Genomic DNA, 20,955 nt, shown 5'->3' on the forward strand with positions numbered 1-20,955 from the left:
GCTTAGTCAGATCTTAGGGCTTCTTTGGGAAGTGCTTGCGGTGGTTTGGCGGCCATCTTAGGTGGGTGTGCTTCGACTCGGGCCGACTTTAGGCGCCATCTTTGAGTGGGTCAAGTGGCTTCACTCGCAGGACTCCCGCGCGGCACACTATATAAGGAGATGCACAGACAAGCGCGCAGCGGGCACGCCGGAGGTGCGCCAGAGGTAAGCCCGTTTGCGCCCGTTCACACTCCGGACACGCTTAGCGCTGGACATGCTGCTCCAACTCGCCTGGTTTACTCTAGGGAAGAACTTTGCCTGGTAAATCAATACCCTAGTACGAGTAAACAACCGGTCTCCCCGGCGGCCCCTTTGGTGAGTGTAAACTGCGGACTACTTAATGTCCGTTCGCTCTGCAAACATCATGCAGAGACGGCCCTTCTCATTGAATCATTGCAGTTGGATATCTTGTTTCTGACTGAAACTTGGACTAGAGCGGAGAGTAGTGTGGAGCTCGGCTGGGTTTGCCCGTCGGGTTACTCTATCAGGCACATCCCGCAAGCCACTGGGAGGGGCGGTGGAGTGGGCTTTATTTTTAAGGACTCACTAACGCTCTCATATCTTAAAGTTAAACCGGTCATGGGCTTTGAGCTCATGGGTTTTTCTCTGAAAGATCAGAGTGGAACACTGGCTGCGGGGTTACTTTGTTATCGTCCTCCTGCCAGTGTGACATCATCTCTTCAAGATCTGATAGACCTGATTTACGACCTATCTAACTCTCATGCCAGGTTTTTCATCTTGGGCGATTTTAATTTATGGCCCGGTGGTCCTTATGATCTTGCATATAGGGAACTCTGTCAAGCATGCAATAATCTTCATTTCACGCAGCTTGTGTCCGCCTCTACTCATGCAAAAGGTCACACTCTGGATATGATCTTTGTGGCTGAATCGCTAGTCTCGATTAAGGAGGTAGCGGCTCAATGCTGGACAGATCATGCATTGATCCATTTTTCCATCTTTTTACCAGCTGGTTCGCTGAGTAATAGCGTCCCGGGCAGGCCTAAACTTAGTAGGCAATGGTCTCTGCTTTTGAAGGGCTCTAACTTACCCACGTTACTGCCTGGGGTCTTTTCCTTGGGTCAGAATGTGGAGGAAAGCTACTCCACTCTCTGCCAGCACATCCTTGAGACGCTTGATAAGGTGATTCCACTGCGCAGGGTGAAAGACAAGCCGTTAAAAGCCACTCCTTGGTTCTCCAGTGATCTGCTCCAGCAACGACTTCGCTGTGAACAGGCAGAGCGGGTCTGGAGAAGGCACTATCTGGAAGCAGATAAGCTGCTCTATAAAAACTCCCTCCAGGACTATAAAGTACAGATTAGGGCGACTAAAGCCAAGTTCCTAGAGGACACCTTGGCTAAAGCAGGTAACAAGTCCCAAACCTTATTTAAATTAGTCAAGAACCTCTATAATCCAGTCTGCGCTTCATCCACCATCCCGGCTTCTCAGGAGCTATGTGACTCCCTAGCCTGGGAGTTTGAGGATAAAATAAAAATCATCCTGAACGGACTCTCGGTCTCCAATCTGACCAGCCCCCTCGCCCCTTGTTCTGTGGAACCAGTCAGTATAACGTCTCGGGAGGCCCTTGAGGAGGAAGCAGTACAGCCTCGGCTGACCTGCTTTCCTACTCCTTCTTTGGAGGACTTCTGCCTACTCTCTAACAGCGTCTCATCTGGTTCCCCTTTAGACCCATTGCCACATAAGTTTTGGAAGTTGTTTCAGGGGGAGCTCTTTCCGCCGCTCCATTCCATCTGCTGCCAGTCCCTTGCCACGGCCACGGTCCCTGATAGCTGGAAATTGGCAGTGGTTACTCTTCTGCTAAAGAAGGCCACCTTGGACCAGCTGTGCCCGGCCAACTATAGGCCCATTTCGTTCTAGCCTTTCTCGATAAAAATATTAGAGAAATTGGTCACTAGGGTCCTGTCCAGCTTTCTTGAAACTAACGATCTTTTGGACGTGGCCCAATTTGGATTCAGGCCGGCCCACGGAACGGAGTCTGCCTTGGTGGCCGTTCTGGACGACCTGCGTTCGTGTGTCGACATGGGAGGAGCAGCATTTCTGGTGCTGCTCGACATGTTGGCCGCGTTCGATACGGTTGACCATGCGGTGTTACTGGGCAGGCTCCGGGAGTCCGGGGTGACTGGCCTGGCTGGCCTCATACCTCTGTAACAGGCAGGAATCTGTGGCCCTGCCGCCTTTCGGATCAGCCATAAAAGATGTAAATCAGGGTGTGCCGCAGGGCTCCGCAATCAGCCCGATTCTTTTTAATTTATATCTTCGCCCTCTAATAAGTTTGATTAAGTCATTTGGCATCTCTGTTATCAATTATGCTGATGACACTCAACTTATTTTTTCCTTTGAGGGCAGGGAAGCGGTTTCCATGGAATCCTTTCATCGTTGCATGACTGTAACGGCGGACTGGTTGCGTCAGAATTCGCTCCAGTTCAACGGAGCAAAGACCAAAGTTCTCCACTGCTCACTGGACTGATTGCCCCGTCCTCTAACCGAGGGGTTCTGGCCTTTTTCTACTCTAGGCACCGTAGCGGCGGCAGAATCCGCCCGTAACCTAGGCGTCCTGTTCAGGCCTAGCCTCCAGCTGGATGCCTTAGTCAATAAAACCACGGCAACTTGCATGCTGCTACTTCGCATGTTACGGAAAATTCTTCCGTTATTTCCTCCCGCGGCAAGAACGGAAGCAGTGCTTCTGGGGGCCCCCAATAGCCTGGTCGCGAAGCTGCAACGGGTGCAGAATATGGCAGCCAAATTGGCCCTTTCCCGACCGCGGTCTGCCTCTTCCTCTCTTGCGCTCTTGGATCTTCATTGGCTCCCGTCCAAAAACGGATCTGCTATATATCTTCTTGTCTGGTTTTCAGAGCTCTGTACGGGTTGGGTCCAGTGATGTTGTAAGATCTATTCTCCTGGTACTCTACCGCCAGACCTTTGAGATCTTCCTCGGCATTCCTGGTTACAGTCACCAGGATAAAAAGGGTGAGGATGGGTGGCCGCTCTTTCAGCTTTGCGGCCGCCAAAACTATGGAATTCCTTACCGATGTCCCTAAGGTGCAAACAGGATCTTTTGTCTTTTAAAAAGGATCTCAAAAGTCACCTCTTCCCGAGAGCAGTGTAGTGTTAACATCTTGTAGGTAATGTTTTTGGTCGTAGCGCCAGGATACCCTCTGGGTGACAGCTGCGCTCTAAAAGTGTGCTTACAATTACAATTTTTTTTACAAATGAATGTACTCCCTAACACGTTTTCTGGCACACTTTGGCTGTTTATGAAGGTCTTTCTATCAGGTTCATAAAACATGTCAAGAATGCAACCAACGTGAACTGAAAGTGAATACCAGACACCGGCATGTGGTCAGTCAGGTGTTTCTTTGTACAACTAGAACAATTGTTCCACCTGAAATAACACAGTAGAATTGTTGCAGTGAACGAATGGTTGGTGTTCCATCATACATCACAAATGGCTTGGTATAAAACCTTTATCATGCTTAATTCTCATATCAAAACTTTTTTGCTTAGGAAGTGGGAATGAGATGGAAACATACTCTGCGTGGTGCAAAACACATTTAAATGAGTAGTATGATATGGATTTAGTGTCACTGCCGGGTGAGAAATAGTTTTCTGTTCATTCTCTCACCACTCAGTAATGGGAATAAATGATGTATTGCCTGCAAATGTACGATTAAAGGTGCATACAATCCCACATCATCCCACGCGATTGAACATTATACACAGATTCGAAAACCCTTAAGAAGACTTTGGCGGTCAAACACTGGTCTTTGACCTGTAAATACAGGTAACAACTATCTTTTTACAATATTAAAAAGTAGAGTCTGTCTGTTTTCATTTGAATGTGATACACTCAACATGTTTTAATTAGCGGTTGGAACCTTAGAATCATTCTGATCCAGTGTCTATCACCTCAATGCTCTAGTGGTGGTTGAGTGGGAACAATGAGGTCTAGGATTTTCTCAGACTAATATTTTGGAAAGTCACAGCCATAAGCGGTTCTGTGATGGGAAAGCCAGACTTGGGTTGAAAGCAATGCTTTATATATCTGGCACCATAGCAAACAGTTCTTCCTCGGGAATCTGCATGAATACTGCCAGTTTCAAAGAAGAGGAAGGGATGAGTTGTGAAGGAGGACAGGATATGATTCCCAACAAGAAAACATGATTTCTTTTTACATTCTTGTGTGCTTTCTTCCCACTGTTTTGGAATTGTGATATGTCACAGTGAAACTGCGTACAGAAGACCTCATCCGAGAAGGATTACATACAAAAATATTTCTCTGACTCATTGTATTAAATTTGTTTTTTCAATTTGGGTAGAGATATCCACATCTTTTGCCTCATGAACCAGTGCCGTAATTTTTGCATTAGAACAAAAAGAAATACATAAATGGGACAATCTCGGACTGGTAAATCATTCAATTCCATGCAACCAAAAAGATGGAAGATGCTGCAAGTCCACTAATATTGGATAATCGGCACTGAACAACAAGGATTCAGATTCACAAATATTAGAGCAGTGCCTGGAAAGATAAACAAGGGCTGAATGTGGAAAGGCTTACTATGTTTATGTGTCCATAGTAGACTATTATCACTAGATGCGACTTTCGTATGCACAGTTATGTCCAGATATTAAATCAGTAGGAGCAAATAATACTAAGAAGGTACCTTCACATATATTGCTCAAAAATATGCATCAAATCTACACACACACACACTATATATATATTCTGTATAAATGACACCTGCTGGTACTATATCGCCCACCTTTTACTGCTGATTATGGGGTATCCATGGATCATGAGAAGAGGAACTACATTCGGCGGACAGAAATGCTGTGTCTTCCACTAGGTACTAGTGTCATATATGGTTGATTAAATTTTCCCCAACAAAACTGGTAGTTAAATTCATTAAAACACAGGACATTTATTGTGGATTAATAAAGCATTTCTCAAAAATACAGTCTGAAAAGACAAGCAAATTTCTGCCAGCTGCAATTCAGAAGCTCATCCAAACTAAAAATCGCGGATGTTCAAAGCACAATTTTGTATGTCAGACATGTGCTACTTCATCGTCGTCGCTCCCTGCAAGGCTGCTGTCAGTGGACTGAGTGCCATCTTGGTTATTATGTTCCCCATTGTTCTCTTGATCATTAACGTTGTTGGTCACATCGCCTTCTTTTTTACACTCATTGACTGAATGCTGTAAGTCAGCTGCTGCTTCATCCGTTGCAGTAGCTGAAGAATCTGGGACAGCTGTTGGTGAAGTGTTTGGGACAGCTGTTGGTGAAGTGTTCGGGACTGCTGTTGTGGAAGAATCCAGGATGGCTGTTGCTGAAGATTCTGGAGCAGTTGAATTCTCCTTTGGTTTTTGTTCAGGATGGGCACCCAAGAAAGAATCCCACCCTTTCAGTCTTTCTTCTCTTTCACGGGAGGTTTCTTCAATCTATTTAAAAAGAAGTGACAACATGAACTACATGAACATAAAGGTCTGCATCACTTTCTGTAATGTGTTCAGTAGTGCAAGTCAGATTATGTCTATGCATTTGAAAACAGAAATAAATAAACCTTTATTTGTTAGATTAAGAGCATTTGGGGACTGCATTTATGCCTATTGTATAATTCCAAAGTGCTTACAGAGTCTGGGAGAACATAGTGTTCAATACTGTAGTTTTTCCATTTTTAGGCACTGTAAATAACAGAGGTTTCTGCTACTTAATATAATGGAACTCAGATTATTGCCCTTGTTAGGGTGAAAGTTTGGCTTGGCCTGAGTAGCATGTGGAAGATCACACCCAACGTCCAAGCAGGTGTTTAACTTGCAAATGCATCTAGCAATACACTGTCACGTTTTACTTTTTATGCTTTAGTAGCACAGATCCCCATCATGGAATTTGTCTACTCGCCATGACATAAGACCCCAAATGTAGATATTCAGTTGTAATTGCTGATGAGCGAATATATATTTATGCTTATTCTCATTTACCAATATGTGATATATATATATATATATATATCATGCGTTCTGATGATGGAGATGCCCCTGAAAAACGACCTAACTTTAGGGTCCTGGCTGAGTGGCTGCTCGCCAGCTGCCACCACCAGACATGTTTCTGGACCCCTGGGTCGAGACCCTGCTACACTCAGGGGTCTGGAACAATGTACATCCTGGGACAAGGTACCAAGCCTCCTCTCCCAGGATGGGCAGGTCCTACGAAGGGGGAAGCTTCAAGGGCTTGTCACTTTTGTAAGCTACCCCAGCCATTTGCTGCTTCCAGCTTCTGGCCCCCACTGGTTCTGACCCCTACTTTGGGCAGGGGAATTGGTGGAAAACCAAGTGAGGAATGGAGGTGTGCCCACCTTTGCCAACCCCACCCCTTAGGTGGGGGAAGCGAGGTGAAGCACAACTCTCGGTCCCCGCCATCTTGCAGGTGGGGGGACCCAGACAACCAGAGCGAGGCATATGCCCCCCTCCAACTGGAGGGTGACATAATAGGGGGTGTACCCACCCCAAGGAAGGGACTCATTGGTCCAGACCTTTACTTACCTGTAAAGCCCCTAAATCTAGAATTTATGGGCAACCCTTAACCTTGCCTCTTCAGACAAGAACCGACTAGAAGAAGAGAAGAAGAAGGACCGAAGAAGCCGTGCTGAACTGACAAGAGGAGGACGTCCACTGACTTGGCCCAACCCTACCGGCCTGTGCCCACCTCAAACCTGCACCAGCGAAATCCCAGTGTGTTCTGCAGCCAGCAGTCTCAAAAACCCAAAGGACCTGCCCTGCCTTCCGAAACAAAGACTTTGTCTCATGTGAGCACCGGATTTGCTCACCCACAGACTCTGGCTCTGGTTAAATCCGCGAGTCTGCACCACTCTGCACCAGACCCCCAAAGCCTGAGTTTGAGTTGCCCAACACCACAAGGAGGTCTCCCCGGTGATCCCGACCTGAATCTGGTGATCTCTGACCTGCCTGAAATCTCTAATCGAAGCCTGCAGCCTCTTTCTGGAGGATCCCCACCGATCGGAGCTGGTAAGAAAAACCTGACGCCTAAAGACACCCCTGAACCAGACGTCCCACTGCCTTGGATGGCCCAACCGACTGTGTCCTAGCATCCCCAGGCATCCCAACTTACCTCTCCAACTGGTGGTCCAGAAGATCTACGTCCCGAGCCTGCATTCTTTGTTGCAACCGGAGAATACCCAAATAAAATCAACAGGGCACCCATCGCCCAAACAGCACCCTGTACACAGCCGCCTCTGCGCCGCTGCAGGTGTACTTTGGGTGCTAACTCAGATCCCTCTTTGCCCTAAGCCTAACACCAGGAGCTTTGTTCCCACAACCTTGTTGCGTGCTCGTGAGCAGCCACCAACCGGAGGCCCTCACTGGATAATATTGGGCCTCAGCACTCTGCACACGGCCACCCTACTGCCACTGAGGGTGTTTAAGAGTGCACCCTTGACCCTGGGGGAACCCTGGTTCTAACCCCAGAATACCTACTCTCACAAATAAGTACATACCTGCAAACCGTTAACTTTGTTTCCTTTGGATTGCATTGACTGCTTTCCTTAAAAATAGTTTTAAGTGTGGAGTTTGTTTGTATGAAACACTGGAAAATTGCATATGTACTGAAAGTGAATTACTCACCTTTTGTCTAGGAGATGTCTCAGTGTGATATCTAGGCATATCATACAGATTAGCAAAAGTAATCTGAAAAGTAATTTCAAAAGTAACGTACACAGTAATCTGTAAAGTAATTAAAAAGTAATTTCGAACTGTTGACTTAGCTGTAATTTAACCAACTGCATTTGAACCTGCATTCAACTGTAAAACACTGCATAAGATTTTGCAAAGCATTATTTCAATGACCTGCACCAGGCTTGGCTTTGTTCTAGATATGAACTAACTAAATACTTTTATACACTCAAATTGGTCTGAGTTCAGTCTTTGAGTGCATTACATCATTTCTTGCCTGAGTGTGTACAGCAAATGCTTAACACTACCCTCTGATAAAGTCTTACTGCTTGCATACACTACTAGAAATAGAGAGTAAGGTGCTATCTATTTTTACCTATGCATACCTTTGGGGTTCCACTGGACTCTGTGCACACTATACCTCATTTTTGTATAGTATACACAGAGCCAGCTTCTTACAGAAATTACTAAAAATAATCCTGTAGCTAACCAGGAAGAACACAAATTACTCCTGATATAATGGTCTAGTTCTGGCTAGCAAACATTTTTGTCAGAAGCTTCTTTGTTTTCTTAAATACTTTTAATGTTTGTTGCAGGAAAGTTAACCCAAAATCTAATCTACTACTGCGATGATCAACTATGCTCGTTTGCAAGGATTGTTGGATGCTACCGGAAAAGGGCACAACTAACTAATTACAGCAGCACATGTACAGGCATACGCTCTATTCGTAAAAGAAATTGGTTAGGTTTTTAAAAGCATAATCTGGGATTAGCTGTTTGCAGAACAACTACAATTATGCAGTGCAGTTTCTTTAGCAACTTGTATTTTTAAAAACAACAGAATCCATTTTGCTTAGATATGTGGATGCTAGAATGTAAAATTAGTTAGACAGGAAAACAGAATAAAGGCCTGATTTAGAGTTTGGCGAACGGGATAGATAACACTATGTCACAAATTTAGGAGGTGAAAATTGCCCCAAGAGCAGGAACTTAAAATAATAATTTAAAAAAGAATTTGTCAATGCATTCTAAAGAATTGTTGTACCGCTTACATAGACACTACATTCCCTTTGTTTAATTCTGGATGGAATGTGTTACTGTTGTATTGATTATTGTTAAGAGCAGGGATATCATTGCCTCATACCTGATAATCTGTTACACCGTCCCACGTTTCAACAGAGAGTTGTCGGCCACCAAACCATCTTCCATTGAGCGCTGCAATGCACATATCAGCTTCTTCAGTCTCCTTGAAGGCGACAGAGGCCACACCATCTGGATGTCTCTGAAACACAAGTAAAGATGTGTCCACAATGACTGTGAGAAAAGGTCCAGCAAAATCTTCAAGTTATGCTATTTGGGGAGAGCATCAAGCTGTATCGTATTCATGCTGCACATCGACTCTTCAGAAAACCACAAACTGGTATCTTCATGTGCACAGGAAAGTACAGGACAAGCTAAAGGTTTCTTTACACATGACACTATGCTGAACCTGTGTCTATATATATAAAAAGGAAACGTTACCTAGTGATTAAAAGGCACACTGCAATTAATTATGTGGGCAAAGGATCATAAACCTGTGCACACATCTTTAAAATTCTTCAGCCAATGCACACAGGCACCGATTGCCCTTGGTGGGAATAAGGTCTGTGCCAAAATTACAGAAATTGAAGGGGGGGTCATTGGTGATTAATTTGTAAAACAATAAGTGCTGGGGTCCTAGGATTTGCTCAGAAGCCCAGGGTGCCTGTGCTGCTGCTGTATGGCAGTGTGCCGAATAATACACCTGCTTAGTTTGATTCTACCTCCTGCCTCTTTAATTCACGACCATACACTCATTGTCTCTTGATCTCACTCTTGCAGGTTCTTATCCATTCCTTCTTTCTCCCTGTCAGTTTTATCATCTTTCTCTTCCTCCTTCTGTCCCTCTTTTGTCCTTTACTCTCTCTTGCTCTCGATCAAAGTCTGCTGATGAAAGAGAAGAGCTGGTTACCAAAAATGAGAACAGGAGAGCCCCACCTGCATCCACTGGCTCACGTTGAGCACTGGAGTAATTTACTTCCACTAAGGTCAGGCCATTATTCCATCATCCTAAAGGGTGCCATTTGTTCATGTTAAGATTGATGTGAATACTAAATGATCCTGAATGGGATTATTTGCTCACTCTTAGATTGGTGCCAATAATGTATGATCTTTGCTCACAATATGCTACGCGCCATTAGTGCATGATTCTGATGGGGATCATTTGGTCACAATATGGTAGGTGACAATATTAAATGAATTAGACAGGAAGCACTTGGTTATGTTATGGTCTTTGTCAATATTGCAGGATCTTGGAGGGATTATTTGGTCACACTATGCTTCGGTCTAATATGATTTGTTGCCTCATACTAACATTGAGAAGCTAGAGCGTACTTCATGAGTAGCATGTAAGGCAGCACAAAGACGCAGGCCCCAAACAAGAGCACTTCTACACACCTGACCAAGAAAACTAGAAAGTCTATCTGCAGGCAGTGATAAACTATGATAGCACTAACACTTTCATATGTTTTATCAAGGGCATTATTCCACGTTTCGGTACAGCCAGTAGGTGGTGGGGTTCGGGACGCCCAAACATCCTCTTACTCTAAATGTTCATCTGGTTACAATGGTCTCTTCTGAGTAGGGCCAAAAGGATGCACAGGAAGCCTACAAAATATTAATGATCTAAAGATGAAGGCCTTAGTGCTAAAAGTTTGGAAAGACCCTTTTACAGCATGGCAAAAACAACAATACAATACATTCCCAGGTTTGCGTGACTAAAAACGTATATGCAGAAGTCTTTCGCTATCACTTCCAAAGCAACTGTTGGAAACTGGAAAGCTTTCATGAAGGATTCTTCTTTAAGACCATTTGGCTACTGAAGATGTGTGCAATATCAAGCTGATTAGGTTTCTGGACTGTTTTTTTCTTTTTTAGCTCAATAGTATTCATTATTCATTTGATAACTTTATTTCGGTCAAGAGACCATAAAAGTACGAATAAAATACATACAAGGTAGCACAGAATAATAAGACAATAAATAAGAATCCAGTCAAGTATTAGACATATAAATTGATTAAACTAGATAGTTATCAAGGACAAAGAAGTATAAAATACGTGAATAAAGATAGTTGTCATAGAAAACTTTTCCTTCTGCGCCACATACCAAATAGAAACCGTGACACAGCAAAAACAATAGGGGGATGAGTATCATACCTTAGGACCCTACAAGCTTGGCTACAGTGTCTAAGACCTAGGTTCCTACATAGTGGAATCAACCAGCATTTCCTTTTTGCTTGATAGGCAGGGCAAAAAAACAGAACATGGAGTGCATCTTCTTGCTTATAGTTACATGCAGGGCAAACAGTATTTTCTGAATTGGCCCATTTACAAGTAAATACCCTAAGTGGTAGGCTGCCATGCCTAAGCTGGGTGTAGAGTTTCCTCGCAAGAGGAGGGTAAATTACATCTAAGAATTTCTCCATTCTTGATTCGATTTTTACTTGGAGGAACTCTACAGTCAGTCTTCCCTCAGTTGTGGGTCTCTGTAGAGCTAATAGATTCTGATGCCTCAGCTGACGCAAGAGTTCTGATTTAGTTATCCCAGGGCAGCTTACTTCAGTTTTCTCCCAAAGCTCGGATAAACCATTCCGAGTGCTGAGAGCCCTGATTTGAAGGAGCCACGGGATATTCTTGTTTTTTAAAAAAGCCCAAACCTCTATACATTCAACTCTATAGGAAGCCAGTTCAGGCACTGACACGAGTCTCTTCCAATAGAGCATAGGTCGTGCTGCTGCCAGCTCCTCTATCGATTCCAGCCCCAAATCCAATCGCAGGGGGATGAGCGGTGTACTTGCTGGTAAGCCCAAGAGATTCCTCATGAAGCCATGCTCCACCCTCAGGAGGTTAGATGTGCTTTGGTGGCCCCACAATTCAGCTTCATACATTGAGGCCGTTCTAGCCTGTAGTCTATATATTTCAATGACCGGGGCTGCTGGTTTAAAATCCGAAATTCTATGGACTTTGCTAATACCCCCCGCTACTTGGGATAACCTAAGAGCTGCTTTCGCAATTTGAAAACCCCAATCAAAGTTTTCTGTCGAAGTGATACCGAGGTAATCAAATGTCTTGACTCTTTCTAGAGGAGTACCGTTCAAAAAAGGGTTAGGACGGGTCTGCTTCGGGGGATTAAAAATCATAAACTTAGTCTTACCCAAGTTTATCTCTAGTCCACGCAAAGCACAAAAAGCTGCAAAGCCGTCCAGGGTACGCTGGATGCCCGTTGATGTTTTAAACAGCAGCAGAGTGTTGTCTGCAAACATCAAAGCGGGCACCCACCCAGTGGCCAGCTTTGGGGCGTCATTGTCTTTTACACCAAATCAGTTAATTTGTAAAATATGAAGTGCAGGTGCTGAAATGTTTGTCGGAGGCCACACCTACTTTTCGCTGGCTCCACCCATTTCCTCTACTGGCTCCACCCACTTACAACGCATCATCAAAAAGTCTGCAACCTTGAATTTTTCTTCAAAGGACTTAAAATCAGCCTCAGAACTTTGCCACCTAAAAAAACATACGTCAAAATCGTCTAACATTCTCCTAGAAAACAGAGTTGATTTCTTAAAGCACTTCATTTAATTTTTCATGGACAGCCAAATGTTCTCCACAGAAAATAACATCCATGGTGACTTCAGCACTAAGAGGGAAAAGAAAAACAAGAAGTGTTCCTGCAACATCAATATTCATGTGAAGAAATTCAACTTTCATTGACCCACTAACATCCACCTCCCACAAAGCCAGAAAAACACTCGTCATCTTTGTCCCTCATCTAACTTTTGCACAGACCATCAAGGTCAACGGCCCTATCATCGCCTCTCCCCTTTAAATATAAAACAAGTGAACCCATAGCACACTATCCAAAAATGTCCAAAGAAGATCCTGGAAAAACCTCCTAACAAATAAGCCAAAAAGTTCTAGGGGCCCACCTCAGCCAGGCACTGGAAAACATCGAACACATGACTGACGTCAACTCCCATGTAAAAGAATATATCACAAAAATCTAACCATACTCAAATAAAAGCACCACATTAGCCATCAAAAAACATCTTTGAATGGCAAGCAATGCATACTTTTGAGACAAATCAAACAAACAAATTACAACCTAGGAAAAGGAAGCATCAGCTCTTTCTGGTGGATGAGTAACATTTCAATGACTGAGTGACACTTTCTCACACGCAAAATCAAGCAATGAAAATGAGGGAAACATATGAATATCACAAATTACACCGATTTGAGGAACAAGAAACTTTAAGAATATCTTACAACTGCAGCAAAGCACCAGAAATGCAAGGGCACTGTGGGGACCTGACTGTACCAAGCAGGATGCGAGAGACCATACTGCCTGCAAATGAGCCTCATCATCTATAACCCCCCTCCCCTTACACCCCACAAAAACAGGATAGATCTCCCATGGGTGGACATAAGCAGAACCACTAGACTCACCCTCTGTATGAACTGATCAAACTCTGCTGAGAAGCCCCAGCACAAACCATCACAAGCAGTACATCCCCCTCCCATACCATGCAACACTCAAAGCCACCTTTGACACAAATGTCACCTCATTAGGAGGGTTTGTTAACTGTGCATTTGTAATTACAGCAGAGACAGCCTGGCATTTCCTGTACCTCTGCAAGGCAACCCCTTCAGGGGAAACAGAGTGAATTCAAAAGGAGCCAAAATAAAATACAACTATTGAAAAAAAAAATTACACATCAAAAGCATTAAGATCAAAAGATATTTTGTTGAAATAATGCTTTTAAATATTAATTTTTACTGAACATCTCGCATTTTTTAAACAAGTAGTTAAAAACAATGATCACTCTAAATATGTATTGGCGTGTGGTCAGTTGCATTTACCTTGCTTTTCATCCTGGAAACGTGCCATTTTCTTTGTATTCTGATTCAATTACAAACTTTAATAGTTGTTTATGTTTACAGACAAGTTGAGAATAGAGAAGTTGAAATAACGAGTTGGCTTTTTAATTGGATATGCATGAATGCTTGTGTGAAGCTGCAAAGCATGAACGGGAAAACATTCTAAAAAGACGATATGGAAGGTCACAGAAACTGTCGGGACTGAAGTCTGATTTTCTGACTGTTTTAAATAAACTGTGAGACTCAGGGCAGCCGAGTGTTAATTCACAAATTAGCATTTTAGTGGCAGAGGGATCAGCTGCCTGTGGGTCAGTGTCTGGACTGGGGTCTCATTTCCTGTTTTACATTGTTCATGCAATTCGGTGGGGCTGAGACGGGCAGCGTAGATTGTGGGCAGATTGAATCTGCATGACCGGATAATTGGCACTTAGGCGCTAACTAAGAATCCAGTGCGCTCCCTAAATGACGACCTTCTGCCATCAGTATGTGGCCAGTGGCCGCACGCACCCAAACAACGTGTATTGCTGAAGTGGCCCGCCGCCTGACAGAGTTGGTGAGGCGACCTTGGGATTGCAGCCTACGATCTGAAATAGGCCAAGCCTCCGGAGGCGAGTGCATGGGATGACCTGTGCACCATTAGCCCCCTGAGCTCAGATCGCAAGAGGGTTTATGAGGGGGGGCAGAATAATACATATAACACGAATATACTTATGGTACTGCCTGGCACTCAAAGTGACTGAAGGTGGCATGACATAAAACACTGTATTCTATGGACGTCGATGAAGAGTCCCTCGTTAAATTGCAACACATGTGAATCCTAGTTTGCATTTTGTACTTCCTGGGAGCAACAAAATCTGAATTACCCAGTGAAGTTTGTCAGGTCACACCTGATAAATAATTAATGTGGCAAAAGATCAGTTAATACCAGGACATGAGGATTTTGAAACAGAAAGCACGAAAATCTGCAGGTTATGCCACATTTTAACAGAGGGACTTGTAATTGGCGATATTTGTCGCATTTGATATATACCAGTCCACAGGATATTGTTATTGATTCTAGTAGAGGGGCTCAGATGGTTGCCACACCATGGCATGAAAAGAGAGAGACGTGGGGACTAGACTAGGATGTCACGTCCTCCCGGCAACTGACTGGGCTTCCTGTGCCCCCCCCCCCGGCCCGACCCCGCACTGACACCACCAAGAGCCGGATCACACTGAGGGGGGTTCATCTGACCTACAGCGAGTTTCAGTTAGCTTCTTAGCGGCAGAGCGATCAGCTGCCTGCGGGTCGGTGTCTGGACTGGAGTCTCATTTTCTCTTTTTACATGAACTATGCACAAAAGATATGAGACTCCAGTTCAGGCACCGACCCGCAGGCAGCTAATTTGTGGATTACCACTCGGCCGCTGAGTCTCACAGTGACACTGTCACTACACTTACTTGTGAGACTTGGCACTGCAATTCGATATACAGGCCAACTGCCCTCCGCTGGTGGCAGCGGTTACTCCAGGCCTCAACAACGTCGTCCGTCCGCACTTGCTGCTAGCGGCCGTTGAACCACGAGGACTCGGCACTCGGTTGTGGGTGAGGTGCGGCCTGCAGGTTATGCTGGGCGCGGCAATGCAAAGAATGCGCACGCATTCTGAAAAAATGTGCGCCTGCCACCGCGCACAGCCCCGACCCCTGCAGAAGCCCAAACCCAGCCCTGCCCAGTGTCCCACGCGCCCCACACCCACTGGGCGGCCGGCAACACAGAGCCACGGCCGCTGGGACGCTACCGCCAGACAATGCCCCTGCAATTATGAGCTACTGCCAAGTGCCGTAGTGAAGTAAATGACTTTAAGTGCACTAAATGCGTGTAGACCCGGCCCTGCTAATTAGGTACCGGTGCTAAGCACCGGAAAGCCTCGGCACAAATTAAGCACTGCACCAAGTAGATGATCTACTAAGACATTGATGTAAAGACAAAATAACATTGGTGCCAGGACGCACCCCTGGCGTACCCCCTTCAGCAAAGGAAAACGGGCCGACAGGTCACCATGCCTCCCGCACATGACTTGGGCATAGTTGTTCATGTGGAGTCTATTCAAGATGTTCAATAGATAGGCCGGAAGACCCAGCTCTGCTAGTACTTTCCACAGCTTGTCCCTTGGTACTAGATCAAAGGCGGCCCGCAGGTCAACAAAGATGAGGTAGAGGCAACCACCCTCCGCTCTCATCGTTTTCCAAAATAATACCTGCAGCCTAAATATTTTATCTAGGGGTGAAATACCCGTCCTAAACCCGGCCTGGAATGTGGTTGGGATCTCATTTTCCTCTATCCACCCCTGGATTCTATCTAAGATGACCCTACCCATCAGTTTTTGTGTGGTATCTATCAGACTGATGGGCCTATAGTTAGATGGGGTTAGCAGGCAGCCCTATTTGTGGAAAGGGACAATCTCCGCTCCAAGCCAAGGGCTCCATTAGGATGGCGGGCGGATTGCCCCCGCCAGGCTGGCGGTAGCCACCGCCAGCCTGGCGGGGGAAATCCGTCCGCCATCCTTCCCTGTATTCCCCCCTGCCATATTAGAATGGCGGGGGGGACCACGGCGGAGCAAAACACCGCCCGCCACTTTTCCGCCCCGGTCGCCTTGCGGCCGGGGCGGAAAACGAGTAACATGCAGGCGGTGTCTGTCAGACACCGCCCGGAATATTACAATGGGCATTTTTCAATGCGGTGTTCACTCTGGGGGCCCCCTGTGGGCCCCAGAGTGAAGGACAAAGGGGGGTGGCACACGGGGGGGGGTACCTGTGGTACCCCCCTGCATTTACATAATCAAAGCGGTAGGCATCGCGTGGTGCCTGCCGCTTTGATTATGTAAATGCTGCAAAGCATTTTTAGTATTGTGGCGGGTGGAGCACAGAGCTCCGCCCGCCACAATACTAAAAATACAGGATGTGCCCGCCACAGTGGCGGGCACATCCCAATGGTGCGTGCGGGACCCCCGGCCTTAGGGCGGGCGGTCCCGATTTCCGATAGGATGGCGGGCGGGCTTGCCCGCCATCCTAATGGGGCCCCAAGTGTCTGGCGGGTCAGTCCCCTTAAGTATTGCATTAAATAAGACAACCAAGTACAGTGCCCACATTTTTGGTTGGGACCGAAATAGATCCCCAGGCACTTTGTCTAATCCAGGGGCCTTGTTAGGTAGCAGTTTAGCTATTGCGGACTCCTCCATAAGAGTGATGAGCTCACACCCATCTAGTTGGTACTCATGCATGGGGGTCGCGGAGTCCTGTGTCTGCTCAGCATCCAAGGGCCCCGCCAATCGATACTCATGGCGCGGTCCTGGAATAGTCAACAGAGGGATCTCCAAAGCTTCTCCCATGTTCGGATCCATCGCCCCCGCCAATCTGTACTCATGGAGGGGTTCGAGATTAGGGAGCGGTATTGTCTCTTTAACAAAATTGGCATAAAGTGCTCCAAAATGGGCATTCCAGACTGCAGGTGCTATATTCGACATTGGGACTGGTCCCTCACCGCTTGCCTCAGAGCTGACAATGTTTATCCTTTCTAAGAATCGTATATCCTTGGGTGATCGCATTGGTGATCGTGGGGTTGGAGGCATCACTAAGCCAGGTTTCTGTTATGAACATAATGTCTGGTTTCAAGTCGGTTAAGAGGTCAAAAAGCTGACATTCGTGTTTCCTTAAAGACCTGACGTTAAGGAATATGGCATTAAGGGGGCTCCCATCCTCTAAATTTTTCTCCCGATAGGCACTCTTTTTTGATATTAGAAGAGCATCCCTGCCCTTCGCACTGGGAGAAGCTATCCATCCACAGAACTTACAGACAAGGGCACACACTACTGCTGATGGGGGTAGGTGGGGCTGGCAGTTCATACACTTACCAATAGCTAGTAATTCGGATCTGAGGTACATAATACGAGGCTCGGGGACCGGCAAGTCTCGAGCAGCCTTTCCGGCGCAGACGCCTCCGGGACGCTGACGGGCACAGACGGGCTTGCCTTAGGCGCGCCTTCAGCGTGAGAACAGCTGACTGTTCTGTAACAGGGTCGAGCGCGCTCGCCCAGCGTCGTGTTTTATTTCCCCCAGTGTTAGACACTAGAACGCTAAAGGACAAAAATGGCGGTCCGGAGTGTCCAATTAACACCCTGATAGAGTGTTCCACTCAGGGTTTAGATTCCCACCACCTTCCACAATTCCCAATTCCCTCAAAAACACTTTAAAAAATATTCAGAGCACTTTAGAACACATTCAGGATGCCTAGGACCCTAGGTATTAGTCGTTTTTTCATGTAAATTGAATTAATAAACAAATTACAAATACAGCATCACCATGTGGCAGCTGTCATAAGTGCTGGCGTTGACAATGAGGTGCTGATGCTAAACACTGGAAACCATTGGCCCAAATTAAGCACTGGTTTCTCTGTCTACCAGGACGATTCCCCCATTGTATGAAGAAGTAGAAGGCATTTTTCTAACCAGCCACTTATTTCTTGCTCTTCTTTTCAGGTGGTGGGTGTGCATTCTCTCCAACAGTATTGACTGGTTATCTATTTGTTGATATAACTACAGTCAGCCTCACAATAACAATTATGTATACAGGGTCCACAGGTAAAGGTGTATTCGTAATTTCCATTCTCTCGGTCACTGCTTTTTTATACCTAGTATGGGGTAGGAACTGTGTTTTTCATTTCAGGACAGGTACCGAGCTATGTACCAGTGGTTTACTGAAGCCGTTTGGCTTCATTGAGTAAAACTGCATCCTTTTTAATCTCAATGTGGAATCTTTATCAAGCTCATTGTCATACCTTATAAAAAGACATTTAGGTTTTATGCAGTGAAGTAGTAACTGTAGTTGTTCCACCTCTGCAGACTTCTTTTAAATTCCCATCCAAAGGCTTTCCAATTGATACATAGCTCAGCCACCTATTCAGATAAATTAGGGTCCTCGTATAGACCAATCTGTGTCTATGTAACTGTAAATTCACTATTGCACTGCAAGAGGCAGCCTAACGAGGTAGTAGCAAGTAAAAAAACACCTTTAATGTCAGGTTCTAGAGGAACAACTTTGCATTGACTGCAGGGGCGGCTCCTCTGCTAAGGTGGAGGAGCGTTGCCACATTGCTCAAAAGCATGGATGTAAAAATATGTTTTTGCACCACAGGCATGACAGCATGTACAGTTATAAACTTTAAAGATTGCTGGTAGAACATCATAAGGACTGTCAAAAAGCCCCTTGTCATGATATTCACCATCATCGAGCCCAGGCGCATTCACGAAAAGCAGTTTGTTTTCTGGGACTAGCAGTTTTGATTTTCCAGCTGTATGAACTGGTGGGCCTGCAATGATGTGTGATGTAGTGCAGGCTAAAGTTCAAGGACCAGCCGGCATCCTATTTTCTGGGATGGACGTACACCTGAACCATGCACCTGCTTATGCCAAAAATCGGTTAAGCACTTCCTTAGTATGTAAAAAAGCTGCAGAGCGTATGCGTACATTATGGGGGGTATCTGTTAACCTGGGTGTGGGTGTGGGTGTAACCCATCATAACTCTTTCTACCTGAAAGCACACACCTCTTATTGAAACACAAATTGTTGGACAGCCCTTTTTCCACAGATGAACAGGTACACGTTGTGCCAGAACATGGTTAATTTGAGTTTATTGGGTACTCGACATTCATTTGCTTGAATAGCACAATATCACAGCACACTGTACTGTGTCTGCATTGGAAACATGTTGCACACAATGATTGTGCTGGGCCCTTGTTGAAGTCAGTGAAACTACGGTGGCGTTGTATCTGGCTTGAGGTGCTTGTTTACAGTTGTTTTACTTTTCACTTATCAGCACCTCTGAGGACTGGAAGGTGGGGTGGGGGGAGGGAATTCCAAACTGCGACGAGAAACCCTGAACCCCCATTCTTTAAACAAAAACACTCCAACAGTAAATCAGGAGAAAAGTAAAGGCAGAGGGAATTGTTCCCTCGTTAGTTCAATCTCATGGCTGCGACTCTTTTTGCTATTTTTCTTTTAACTGTAAAACCCAGATATAGGAAGATACATGCTTTGTTTTACTTGAGTGCTATGAGCTTCGATAACGAATAAGTGGATGATTTGTTTGGTTAATGTTATATCCTTCTCAAGGAACTTTATTTGCCATTGAGCGATTGGAGGGTGGGAATTCAGTGGGAAGCAGAGGAGGGAATGAGCTGGGAAACGCATGCACGTTTATAGAGCGTTTAACATATATGAAAACAAGCAATTAGAGGGGAATAGGGTGGGTTGATGAGGGACGGACTGCAGGAGGAGGATTAAACAACAGACACATTAGTGGGGGTGATTAAACAACACCAGACTAGATGTACCAGAATGCAAAGGTAAAGCAACATGGGTAACGAACAATATCGCTTAACATGGACCACCCTTATATTCCATCACAAATATAGTGGGATAAAAAATGTGCTTCATTATCATATATTAGCATCACTAAGGCCAGAAAGAAACCAGGAAACAGTTGCACCGCACCCCCAATAAAACCAAAGGCTCATCGAAGCACCAATATTACTTTTGGCTGAAGGTGAGCCCTTTTTAGGTCGAGTTTACTCGAACCTATTGTTGTCAACCCAAAAAATTCCTTTCCTAACAGGCGGATTCGGCGAATTTTGGACAGTGCACGAGAGAGTCACGTGACTCACCGTGGACGAGCATGCCCAGTCTTCCCACTGCCAGCAGCATTTCTCCACGGCCGCCAGGCCACATCAAAGGCTTCCCCAGCACTGCCCCACCCATCTATCACCCTCCCACTGCCAGCAGCATTTCTCCACGGCCGCCAGGCCACATCAAAGGCTTCCCCAGCACTGCCCCGCCCATCAATCACCCTCCCACGCCAGCAGCTCTTCCCGATCCGCCCCCTGCTCTCCGTTAAATTACCATCTGTCCTAAAGCCTTCTTCGAGAGCAGCTCCTCCCGCCCTGCCCCCCCAAGCCATCAGCAGGTTTTGCCCAGTGATGTCGAGTAAACTAGACCTAAAAAAAACAACAAACGTTACTGAGAAATAGGCTTGCAGACAGAGTCTACAACAAATTTTGTTCAGCTCCGTGTTCGTGATTGAATTTAGACACCGAGACTTTGGACACTGAAATCAATATGCTTGACCTGGGTGAGCTACCCTTATTGTTTGTGCGTATGAAAAACTCAGCAGCAAAAAATAAAATAAATAAAAAACAAGCCAAGACATAGTTGTTACACTTATTTTTGGC

At 45.5% G+C, this 20,955-nt stretch overlaps 1 protein-coding gene across 1 annotated transcript in view; it reads right to left on the minus strand.

The window, feature by feature from the left end:
- The window catches only part of HTATSF1 (HIV-1 Tat specific factor 1), a 266,871-nt gene that overhangs the window by 5,880 nt on the left and 240,036 nt on the right, over positions 1 to 20,955 (minus strand). The window contains exons 8-9 of the mRNA XM_086918648.1: positions 8,890 to 9,027; positions 3,265 to 5,498 (exon numbers count right to left, since the gene is read on the minus strand). Coding sequence (XP_086774774.1) covers positions 5,106 to 5,498; positions 8,890 to 9,027 — 531 coding nt within the window. The 3' untranslated portion in view covers positions 3,265 to 5,105. The remainder of the gene's footprint in view (positions 1 to 3,264; positions 5,499 to 8,889; positions 9,028 to 20,955) is intronic.

The sequence above is a fragment of the Lissotriton vulgaris genome, chromosome 4_1, assembly GCF_964263255.1.
Source record: "Lissotriton vulgaris chromosome 4_1, aLisVul1.2, whole genome shotgun sequence".
NCBI lineage: Eukaryota > Metazoa > Chordata > Amphibia > Caudata > Salamandridae > Lissotriton > Lissotriton vulgaris.